Source organism: Cupressus sempervirens, chromosome 2 (assembly GCF_028749045.1).
Source record: "Cupressus sempervirens isolate cs-2001-9-10 chromosome 2, ASM2874904v1, whole genome shotgun sequence".
NCBI classification, from domain to species: domain Eukaryota; kingdom Viridiplantae; phylum Streptophyta; class Pinopsida; order Cupressales; family Cupressaceae; genus Cupressus; species Cupressus sempervirens.
Genome location: NC_143119.1, coordinates 692,081,647 through 692,093,790, shown reverse-complemented (window position 1 = coordinate 692,093,790; position 12,144 = coordinate 692,081,647). Strand labels below are relative to the sequence as shown.

The window sequence follows — 12,144 nt, the reverse complement described above, 5'->3', positions numbered from 1 at the left end:
AGTTGTAAATTTATTGACAATTTATAATTGCAAGTGGATTTTGACTTGTAAATCTATCTAAAGTCCCATAGTTTAATGTGATCCTCACCAATAAAATAATCATATGTCATTCATAATTAAAAATTAATTAAAATCCATCTTATCTACTGACCAAAAGAAACTAGATTCATTGAATCTAGGCTTCTCACAAAAAGCCAACACTTGTTTTTGTCATCCATATTTTTAGCTTAATACCATGCACACATTCTAATCAAATCACATCCCTACAATCCTCATGCTTGATAGAATCATATGGAAGATTAACTAGAGGCATATGTTCTTGGAATGACTCTTGCATACCTATTATTTAAAACCACATTCAGCCATTCAACACTAGTGTTAGGTCTTTTTTGAGCATATATTGTATTTGATGTTTTCTTAGTTCGATTTGAGGCATTTTTAGATTTTGGATAGAGATTTATAGATTTGAATTAGTTCATTCCAAATACAATACATCGTTTATGATCATTTAGTATATGATTTCACCTTGATCCTATATTCACTATAATTTCAGATTTATTTCATCTCAGCTTGGACCTCTTCAGAGTACCCTTGTGCATAAGGTTCTATCATGAAGGGAATATTTGTGCATGATTGTATTCCTATTATTTAAAAGGTTAATCTTATCTCAATTGCCATGTCAAATTTTTACTCCATTTCATACTATATGTACCCAAATGATGATAAATGGTAATTTTATAAACTGAATTATAAAAATATAAGACACCAAAAGTAATTACTCTATTTGTACTTACGACTACCTTAGATACTTAATATTTATCATATTTTTAATTTTTGAAAAATTTGAATGTTAGTGAACTTTTAACAAATAATATAGTTTATTTATATTTTTTAGAGTTTAAAAAGTTAATAAATGGCTTAATCAGATTTGAATAGTAGTGAATAATGCAAATAAAGATTAAGCGCGCTCAGGCTGGAGTAGTACTGGGATGGGTGACCTCCTGGGAAGTCCCGGTGCTTCATCCCTGTGAGCATCACCTAGATCCAATGAGTGCTAAGTGTTCCATTTATTCTAATGAGAGATGGATTCATGTTGAATCACTACCCATGAAACATGGGTCAATAAGTTTGACTCAAAATCACACAGTTAAATCCTGATAGCAATATCACAATTTGACTCGCTGTGAAAATTATCTCCTACTTATTAAATAAAGATTACCATTTTCATCAAATAAACATAATCACTAATTGATTTTAATAAATTAACTCTCCATATTTATAACAAATTAATTAATAATAATCAGATTTAAAGATATACTCATTTTGATTCTCCCTATTCATAACAAATGACTGATAATGATCATCTGATTTAAATATACACTCTTGTAACGTTATATCTACAGATACCCATTTTATTAAAAACTCTTTGTCCGTGAATAGAATATCTGATCCCCAAGAGCAATATAGTATGGAATGCCAGACGTCTTGTGGAGAATGTAATAATGTTCAGAAAATGACATAAAATCCAACTTTATCCTTTTACAGGACAGCTACTTCGTAATGCATTCAGGTTGGTACATTTTCATTACCTTTCAAGGCAAAGTTGAAAAGTAAAAGTCCAAAAAGCTTTTGGCACGTCCAACTGAATAGAGGAAGGAGTGAAGTAGTCATATATATATATATATATATATATATATATATATATGTTGTGTCACATGTAGGATCATAACCGAAAATTCTGGTCCACTTTGAACATTTTATACCGTTGTAGAGTCTTTAGCAATAGGTCGTATATATGATGTGCTCATACACAGAATGCTAAGCCTGCATCCCCATGAACTTTTCATTTCTCAACAATGAGGAAATACATTTTTTTCTTAAATGAGGAACACATCCTTATATTTACAGATTCTAGCTAAAAGATAGAGGATTTGACTTTTTATGTTCTTGATTCTAGCTAAAAGATAGAAGATTTGACTTTTATGTTCTTGTATGGTACAGGACCTCCCTGTTACAGACACCTTCAATGGCTTGTAAATGATGTAAGAGTTTTCATCTGTCCATTGCAGCCTGATCTGCGATTGGTCCATCTTTTTTAATAACGTTTCGTTCTAAGTATATCTTCATTCTCGCCTGCAATTTGAATATCAAAAGAGTTACTAAATTATTATTAGAATTCAATTGTATAGTTTTCGAATCAAACTCATTGACCAAAAGAATCACTGAAACATCAGAACTTAGCATATCAACATTTAGAAAAAAAACAGGAAAAAACTTTAGTACTGTTGGCATAATCTCATTGATTGCCATACTTTGAGGTCATTTTCTTTCTCCCAAATGTCTATTTCTTGATTCAGCATAGAACCAAACTCCAAATTGTGATTTGCTTGGACCTCATTTAAAATTGGTAGAAGGCTCTGTTCTACGCTTGCTATAGCATCAGAGTTGATCTTATTGAGGCCATGCAACATCTGCACAATATGACAGTACAATATCAGATTTCATAGTAATAGAGTTGATGTTATTGAGGCCATGCAACATCTGTACATTACGACAGTATAATATCAGATTTCATTGTAATTACAAGGTAGTATAATTGAATATGATTACGGGTTCATTTCATTGCGTGTTGGTTAAGTGGTGGTGGTATTGTTGTGACCATCAAGGTTTAAACTCTTGTTGTGCCATTGTGATCACAGACTTGTGCTTTTGATGATCCAATATGCTCAAGGATTTGAGCCTCAACATTGTTAATTGAGGATGAAGTCCCTTATTTGTGACCTCATTGGCTAATAGCTCCGACTCAAAAATATTTGTATACCAATATCATCGATCATATTAAAAAGTTTATCCAACATTTAAATTCTAAAATAAAAACATGATTAAGCGAAAAAAGAAAAGAATGATCATTAATATGCTACCTTTACATGGCGGTTCTTGGAAATTTTCTGGATTTCCATAGTGAGTATATTTGACATTTCTGGCTTTTTGGTAGATAATCCCAGGGTTTTCTTCATCTTTTGGTTGCTGAGGACTTCAACTTCTGCCAAATAGATTGCTTTAATTGGTCTATGGTCAGAAAGTCTGAAGTCTTCTTTTTCATAAGAGAGCTGTTTCAGTCCCTTTCCATACCACAGAATACGGTCACACCTGCACACTTTCATCAACAATTCAGCTTCGGTAATCCTGCAAGAAAATATAATGGTGCTATACTATACAGTTTATATCATGGAGGTGACAATATAATAGTGCCATATCATGGAGGAGACAATATAATGGTGCTATACTGTACAGTTCATAACATGGTAGACGAGTTGGCTTGAGGTTGTGGGTAGTTTTTCATGATCTTGGTTGGGTTCAGCTCTTTCTTAGGTTTAAGAGGCGAGACATCTTGTGGGTGGCTGATCTCACCCATAAGGGACTAATCTCACCCTAGATCACATCAGCTGCTGGTCATCGCTGGGTTAGGCTGTGGGAACACCCCATGTATAAAAATAAATAAAATAATACGATTCAGTTCATACCATGCAGGTGAACGGCGTTTTTCCCCTGCCTTGTGCTCTGCTCCTTGGTACTGATCAGAATTGGGAATATATTTGTAAGTAGGTGAAAATTGGACAGGTCCTTCATGCCATCCTTCAAAAACATGTCTTTTGCGTAGCTCCATTTTAAGCTGCACAGAAAAAACAAGATGTAAAAGTTGTTTATGGTTTTGGGCTATTTCTCTCTGGGGAAAGATACCAGGGGCTGCTATTCCCAATGAAGTTGTAGCAAACAAGAAGCTTGAAGCTTGAAAAAATGTATCTTGCACAAACTAATAAATACTTTTGATATCAATACAAGATGACAACTGGGTAATACCTATTTAAAACTTGTTTTAGCACATTACCCATTATTGCAAGTCTTCTCAAAAATGTTCTACCAATACCAGATTCAAATTTCTATTTCCACTTGTCTTTTCATTCAAAAAAGTTCTAGCAGTTCTGTGTGAGCCCAGCAGCTTTACCAATTTTACCCTCCCAAAAACCCCACATTCTATTTTAATTCAATACCATTTTACAAAAGTTTTATTTATACCTGATCGCTTTGCAGTAGGGTCTTCCAGTCCTCCTCCTCAACCAATGATCTTATCTCATAATCAGTCAGGGCAATCCTGTAGTTCAAGTCTCCGAACCAAATGATTCGGCTGTTCACATATGAAACCATTAAAAAACGTGTGTGGCACTGTAGTTGAAATGACAGATTTATTGAACATAACATATGTATGGCACTGTAATTGAATTGAACGATTTTAAACTGCCGACAACTTACTCGTGTGCTAGAATTGGTTTGGCAGCGGAAGATCCGCTGAAAATTGTACGTTTCAAGATCTCCACAACATCAGAGTTTCTGTGGATCTCGTCCCCTTCCTTCTGACCAGATGCTAGATGTGCACAGACAAAGCAGAAACTTGTTTCATGAAGAGAAAATCTTACGGAGATCGAGCCCTGCAAAAAAAAAAAACCGGCTTCAGTTCTATCGCCAATAAGCAATTTAAAAGAAAATATCACGAATCGACATAAAAAGATGCCAATTTTCTGGATGCAAAACCTTGTTTCCAAGACAACCCATAAGACCGCAGCCAACACAGCAAACTTTAAGGTCACGGATATGGCGGATGAGATCCCTTTTGACCCAAATGGAGATAAAAAGGCCAACCATTTGCTTGCTTGCAATACGTTTGAATCTCTGCCTTGGTCTGGAAATCTTCTGGTGGCCGCGGGCGGAAAATTCATCATCAGCCTCGCCCTCATAGAATTTTCCCACCTCTTCGTCCAGAGAATTAGATCCGCTTCTGCTTATACCGTTTAACAAGGAAGTATCGTCCTTGGAAATTGGGGATTTAAAAAGAGGGGAATTTAGAGCATCTAGGAATGTTGAAGAAGGAGCACTTGAGCTTCTGGCTATGGAAGATATTGGGGTTTGAGGTTTAGATGTCTTGTTCAATGTTCTTCGTATTAACGCATCCCATTTGGTCGCGGGTCCTGCTAGCCCTTCTGAACCAAAAACATTCCCTGCCTTCAATGGCACAATTTCCTGAAATCTGTTCACCCATGGTCGCCATGAATATAGGCCAGTTAATCTAAACTATTTGCCAAAAAGGACAAGTGAGAGAGAAAAAATACATGAATTATAGTACCTACTTACCCAATCACGTATATATCCGATGGGGCATTTGGATTCAGCCAGTCATCTAAATCCAAATAATCTGGCGGAGTTTTTCCTGCCACATTCCATGTCCCCACAAATAGTCTGCCAAGTTTCAATATTGCTCATCATTATATATGACATACCAAGGATTTCAAAAGCTTATAATCTCATGGTTTGCTCTGACAAATAGGTTGTTAGATTCCCAATTAAAAACACACGCCAAAAAAATAATTTGTTTTGAAAAAATATTTTTCCAACAGCTATGAACGCAAAACCAATCAAACAAGCTGTAAATTTACCTGATTTCCTCCGTGTTGACATAGTCGGTCCATAGAGTTTCAGAGTTCATACGCATCAGCTTGTTTGAAGGGGCCGGCGTGCTGGACGGTGATGAAGAAGGCGAAGGGGAAGGCGATGGCGATTTTGGCGGCTTGCCTGACAAAAACCAAGAATTCCCATGAATCAAAATGCATGTTTCGTTCATCACAAATAGGTTAAAATTCGACTTCAAGTTTCCAGTATCTTAAAAACTTGATTTTTAAGTTTCCAGTACCTATATTTTGTGGCAATTGAGGCGTCGAGCATGAGTTAGACGACGATAAAAGACTTGGTCTCTGTGGAGTTTTGGAGGGCAATGGTGCAACATTATCTGTAAGCAAATTTCAAATTTTCCCGTCAAAAATCTGCACAGATATCAAAAAAAAAAATCCTTGCAAAAATCTGCACTAAGATTATCTACCTTCATCTTCAGTCTCGCTCTCCGTGTTACTGCCATCAGTATTATAACTCTCACACCCCGATTTGCCAAGCAATTTGTTAGCAACCAGACGAGGCCACATGTTCTGCACAAGCAACAATTGTTAAATCTCCCTTCAAAATAAATAAATAAACACAACCAAATCAATACATTCAGAACTCGATAATTTGATTACATCTAGTTTTTCTTTCTCTGCATTTCAATCTGGAATCCGGGATTATTCCTCTTGGCCGGCAAAGCTCCAATCTTGGAATAATATGTCCTCTCGTCTAGAGCCTTGACGGATTCTGTTCCGGAGGTCGGTTAAAAAAATTCAATTTCCCCTCCGATACCAAAAATTTAAAATTTCTCTTCGGAAACTTATAGACGAGCATCTGGGAGTCTTCAAATAACAAAAAAATATTACAAAACAGACCAAGTTGTCGCCTACAAAGTGAGTGAGCTCACACAAAAACCAACCAGAAAAATCAAGAGAGAAAGAATTCCTCAGTGGGAAGACAATCAAATTCTTGAACAATCAACTAAAAATGTAAAAATATCATAGTTTAAGACGCAATTTGAAGAATTGTTGCGAGAAAAACAATCAGATCATGAAAGATCAGGTCTTGTTCAATGCAAGATTTTGCTAGTTTCTGGCCGACAACCTCTTTTTTGAAACAAGTATCTCCCAGTGCTTCACTCTTCGACTGAAAATGACAATTGCTTGTTCATCCTCCCTCTGAACCAATTGAATGGAGAAATGCCTGTAAATTGTGAACAAATGGGGAAAAAGCATCTGATTGCGTGGAAATTGTAGAGTAGTTAAAATGTATTGTTATTGGTAGAGGCGAAGGATAATATAGTATGTTCTGGTCGGAGTGGACATTGAAATGCTTGCCAGTATTGTAATAGCTACTTGCCTCTCAGCAGGTCCCACATTCCACTGCTTTCCTTTTAAATCTTGACGAGATCCTTGCCGCCCTGCATTCAGATTCCCCATTTTGCCCAAACCATAAAAATTGGTTCTTCACCGCACAAACGACAAGGCTGTTTACGGAGTGCTGCAATTTGTGGTTTAACAGAGTTTTCGCCATTATAAGTCTGTAGAAAATTGCTTGCAACTTTTTGTTTGTTTGTCAGATGTAGAATGAAGAAGGCAGTTATGATCCATATATGTTGCAATTATTATTCTGTACGAGCTATTGTCTATGTTCTAATTATTGTTCCTTTCTTGTTCTTTCAACCATTCTAATTATTATTTTCATTTCATTGTTCCTTCAACCATTTTAATTATTAATTTGAAAGAATCTAAAGTACTGATAACTAAAAGTCTATATGAATAAGTAAATCATATACAAAAAGTCATCATCTTGTGCTTTGTATTAGTGAACTGCCTCTGCTGAAACATATATGAACAAGTATTTGACAAAATTTGAACGATAATGCAACTTTCATATACAAGTATCTACAATTTTCGAAGTGGTTGCACTGCATGGTTATTCGGGCAACTTCTAAAATTTGTGTCATTACTACTGAGAAGTCAAAACAATAGTTATAAGTAGTTAAGTTTCATATAAAGAACAATAAAAGAGATTGTTGAAATTTAATGTATTGGTTAGGATTTGTAGGTGCATAAAATTAACTTTATAATGACTATAGGTACACTTCTCCTAAACTACGTCTTGGGTAAACTATTTAACTTGAGAAGTGATGCTAGCACAACACATCCTCTAGTGTTATGCAAATAAGAGGATAGGGGTGAGGACCTAGTGTTGGTGTAATTAAATATTTACTAATTACACTTTACACAAGCTTACTTAGGATAATGCATTGCATAGTAGTTTTTCATTGAGACACCTAGGAGTTTGCACCTCATTTAAGCGCATGGTGTAGGAGAATTCCACTCTAGGTGGTGATAGTTGTTATCTCAATCCACCTTTAGTGCACATATCACATTATCATCCTCATCATTGCATAATAGAGGATGATCCACCTTTGGTGGACATTTGATTCCACCTCATGTAGGTGATAGGTTATCTTCTACTTATCATTGTCTCTTATTGCTTTTCCTATATAAGGAGTCCCCTACTATGCACATTTTAATCATCAAGGTAATGCTAAATCCATTAGACTCCATCAATCATGTCCATGCAGTCCATTGATGTCCATCATCAATAATATCATTCTTGCATCTTAATGCAAATGTCTTGTCAATCTCTTGTGGAAGTTAAATTGGTCTTCCATTTGATCCTAGGGTGCTGCAGAGTCACCTAAAACTCTAGTGCCTACCAAATTTTATATCACTCTGATTTTATTATGACACCTTGTTCGACAAGTCCCTTGCTTATAGGTGTCACATCATCAAATATCATGTCACATAATTAATATGTCTCAAAAAAGTGAGATCCATGCTTATGTACTAAGCCATGTTTTGTTGGTGCACTCATGTTGCATAATAGGATTGGCTACTTTTTAGATCTTAGGAATACATTCCATTCAATCACGTGTAGCTATCATCAACACTGTCATCTCTGTGACCACAATTATTGGCAAATTATATTTAAAAGTATTAAGCATTAAATCAATGATTGCATGTAACATTCTTCGAAAGAAGCTCAACTACTAGAGCCTTCCCCCCCCTGACTTCATGACCATGCCCACCATAAAAGCTCTCACCAATCAAATCAAATTACCAACCCAAATTTCTTGCAACTACAAGAATACTTCCCCTAAGCTACAATGTGTTGGGTAAACCTTTTAACTTCATAAGTGATGTTGGCACAACACATCCTCTAGTATCATGTAAATATTGAAGAGCATAGGGGCAAGGAACCAAAAATTGATCACCCTAACTTCATACTTTCAAAAGCTTATGTGAAATTTTTTAATCACTCCCATTTTTTAACGACACCTTAAGAAACAAGTCCCTTGCTTATAACTAAGGTTTTAGGGCCATATCATCAAATAGGATGCCACATCAATATACTTTTTTAAAAGGTCCCCAAAAAGTGAAACCCATACTTGTGTACTAAGCTATGCTTTGATTGTGTACTCTTTGTATCACATGATTGACTATTTTTTGGACCTAAGGAATACATTTCATTCAATCATGATCATCAACACTATCATCCTTGTGGTCACAACTTGTAGTGCAATATTATAAAAAAGATTACCTACATTTAATCAACAAATGCTATGACATTTCTTTAAAAGACCTTTGGTGGACATGTGATTCCACCTTGTGTAGGTGATAGGTTATCATCTACTTATCATTGTCTCTTATTGCTTTTCCTATATAAGAAGTCCCCTACTATGTACATTTTAATCACTCAAGGTAATGTTAAATCCATTAGACTCAATCAATCATATCCATACATAGTCCATTGATGTCCATCATCAATAATATCATTCTTGCATCTTAATGCAAATGTCTTGCCAATCTCTTGTGGAAGTTAACTTGGTCTTTCATTTGATCCTGGGGTGTTGCAAAGTCACCTAAAACTCTATTGCCTAGCAAATTTTATATCACTCTGATTTTATTATGACACCTTGCTCGACAAGTCTCCTGCTTATAGGTGTCACATCATCAAATATGATGTCACATAATTAATATGTCTCAAAAAAGTGAGACCCGTGTTTATGTACTAAGCCATGTTTTGTTGGTGCACTCATGTTGCATCATAGGATAGGCTACTTTTTAGATCTTAGGAATACATTTCATTCAATCACGTGTAGCTATCATCAACACTATCATCTTTGTGGCCGCAATTATTGGCAAATTATAGTTAAAAGTATTAAGCATTAAATCAATGATTGCATGTAACATTCTTGGAAAGAAGCTCAACCACTAGAGCCTTCTCCACTTGACTTCATGACCATGCCCACCATAAAAACTCTCGCCAATCAAATCAAATTACCAACCCAAATGTCTTGCAACTACAAGAATACTTCCCCTAAACTACAATGTGTTGGGTAAACCTTTTAACTTCATAAGTGATGTTTGCATAACACATCCTCTAGTATCATGTAAATATTGAAGAGCACATGGGCAAGGACCTAAAAATTGATCACCCTAACTTCATACTTTCAAAAGCTTATGTGAAATTTTTTAATCACTCCTATTTTTTAACGACACCTTAAGCAACAAGTCCCTTGCTTGTAACTAAGGTTTTAGGGCCATATCATCAAATAGGATGCCACATCAATATACTTTTCAATAAGGTCCCCAAAAAGTGAAACCCATACTTGTGTACTAAGCTATGCTTTGATTGTGTACTCTTTGTATCACATGATTGACTATTTTTTGGATCTAAAGAATACATTTCATTCAATTATGATCATCAACACTATCATCCTTGTGGTCACAACTTGTAGTGCAATATTATAAAAAACATTACTTGCATTAAATCAACAAATGCTATAACATTTCTTTAAAAGAGCGAGCTCAACTACTAGATCCTTTCCTCTTGACTTCATCACCATTCCTACCATGAAAACTCTCGCCAATCAAACGAAATTACCAACTAGAATGTTTACAACTTTACTCACATTAAATGTATTTAAAATTTACTAACTGCCAAAATAATTTGCAACTTTGATCACATTATTTGAATGTATTTAAAAATTTCCGGAATGCTAATCAATATTGCCATATATAGTAATTTTTCCTTTTGGCATAAGCTCTAACCACTACATAATAACTTCCCTAATAAGGACTTGAGTGGTCCATAAACTAGTGTAATGGAGAAAAGTCGGTCCATTTGGAGTTTTTTCTCCCAGAATAATGGAATTAAATAAAGATATTGGCTTTAGCAATTATTTAAAGATTAAGAGTCTGAGTGTTACTTGGAAGGCAGAATATCTTATCTTTTGGTCATTGAGGTGATTTTGTCAGATGCACCGACCACGAGAAAGCGAAATTATAAATTTTGTAATGTCAACTGAGCTTTATAAGTGTCATTAATTTAAAGGGTGATAAGGAAATAATAAATATCTTCACATACGAGGTCAATGATGGGCATTTTGTAATTTCATACATTAATTAAGCATATGATTTTATATTTTTGTTAATGATTAGAGAATTGCGTATTTGTATACTAATTCATAAACGGAGACCGCACATTGTTCTCCCAGCTGAAGAGGAGGAAGATAAACCACCATTGTATGTTCTACTCGTGTCGTACTTTAATTGATCAATACTACTCTTAAATAAAACATAAATTGAGCACTTTGAACAAGAGTACAACAATACCAAAATATGCATGTCGTTCCTTTTTGTTTAGAGGATTTATAATTATTTGAAAATGTTGCTTTTCTATGGATTGCTTTTCCTTTTTTTCTTTAAAAAAAAAAAAAATTGTAACAAGAGTTCTTTGAGCGCTGGCGTTCTTGCCTCTAGGGAAACAAATTGGACGTAATATTTAAAATTATGATTTTGAAAAGAGAAGTTATAAATTTTAGCAAATTTAATTTAGATTTTTAATTAATATTTTAAATTCTAGTTTCATAGAATAATGTGGGACTAGCCATTGTTTAAAAATATACAACTTAAATGTAATGCATTGTAAAATCACGAGATTTGAATTAATAGATTTTTAATCAAGAAATTAATTTAAAAAAAAAATTATTACATAAGTTAAATTTAGAAATTAATTTTTTATTTTTTTTAAAATTAATATATACTAAAGTCTATATATATAAAGCAATGCAACTCTTAATAGCAATAATATATTTTAATAAAAAAATTAATTTAATAATTATTGATTTATATAAAACTAATTTTTAAAATAATTTAAAATATATTAACATTTTTAAAAGCTATTTTGAAAACTAAAAATTGTGATATTAATATTGATAAGACATTATTTTTGTTGTGGAAGATAAAAACATGACTTTTTAAGAAATCTAATGAACTTGTGACAAATATGCAAAAGATAAAGTTGTAATTATTAATGACTTGTGACAAATATGGAAAAGATAGAGTTGTAATTAATGAATTCATTAATGCATGTTAGAAAATATTGTATTTTTTGAAGTGGGAAAATAAAAAAAACCCCACCAAAAATGCAACAGACCAATTAGAAAAAGGTAATAAATTAATATAAATTAATTTAAAAATATAAAGTTTGTTTAACTTTAGAACTTAGTATTTTTTTGGGTTGCACAAATTAGCAGGGGGGGTAAACAAAAACATTAGTACCCTACCTATAAATAGGCAG

General features: G+C 34.0%; 1 protein-coding gene across 1 annotated transcript; it reads right to left on the bottom strand.

Moving 5' to 3' along the window:
* Nucleotides 1-1,813: 1,813 nt before the first annotated feature.
* Nucleotides 1,814-6,803, bottom strand: LOC149575267 (type IV inositol polyphosphate 5-phosphatase 9-like). The gene is made up of 12 exons (XM_089815054.1): nucleotides 6,123-6,803; nucleotides 5,930-6,032; nucleotides 5,744-5,839; nucleotides 5,490-5,625; nucleotides 5,188-5,292; nucleotides 4,591-5,083; nucleotides 4,312-4,487; nucleotides 4,078-4,186; nucleotides 3,525-3,673; nucleotides 2,922-3,150; nucleotides 2,313-2,471; nucleotides 1,814-2,133 (listed from the first exon to the last, which is right to left on the bottom strand). Exons 2-12 carry the CDS (start codon nucleotides 6,027-6,029, stop codon nucleotides 2,053-2,055), a joined length of 1,833 nt encoding a protein of 610 aa, XP_089671180.1. The 5' UTR covers nucleotides 6,030-6,032; nucleotides 6,123-6,803; the 3' UTR covers nucleotides 1,814-2,052.
* Between the last annotated feature and the right edge of the window lie 5,341 nt (nucleotides 6,804-12,144).

Coding starts and splice junctions, on each gene's coding strand:
- LOC149575267 (XM_089815054.1), bottom strand. CDS start 6,029: ATGTGGCCTCGTCTGGTTGCTAACAAATTGCTTGGCAAATCGGGGTGT. Junction 4,187..4,311: donor AAACCAATTCTAGCACACGA/GTAAGTTGTCGG, acceptor ATATGTGAACAG/CCGAATCATTTGGTTCGGAG. Junction 2,134..2,312: donor AGAAAGAAAATGACCTCAAA/GTATGGCAATCA, acceptor TTCAAATTGCAG/GCGAGAATGAAGATATACTT.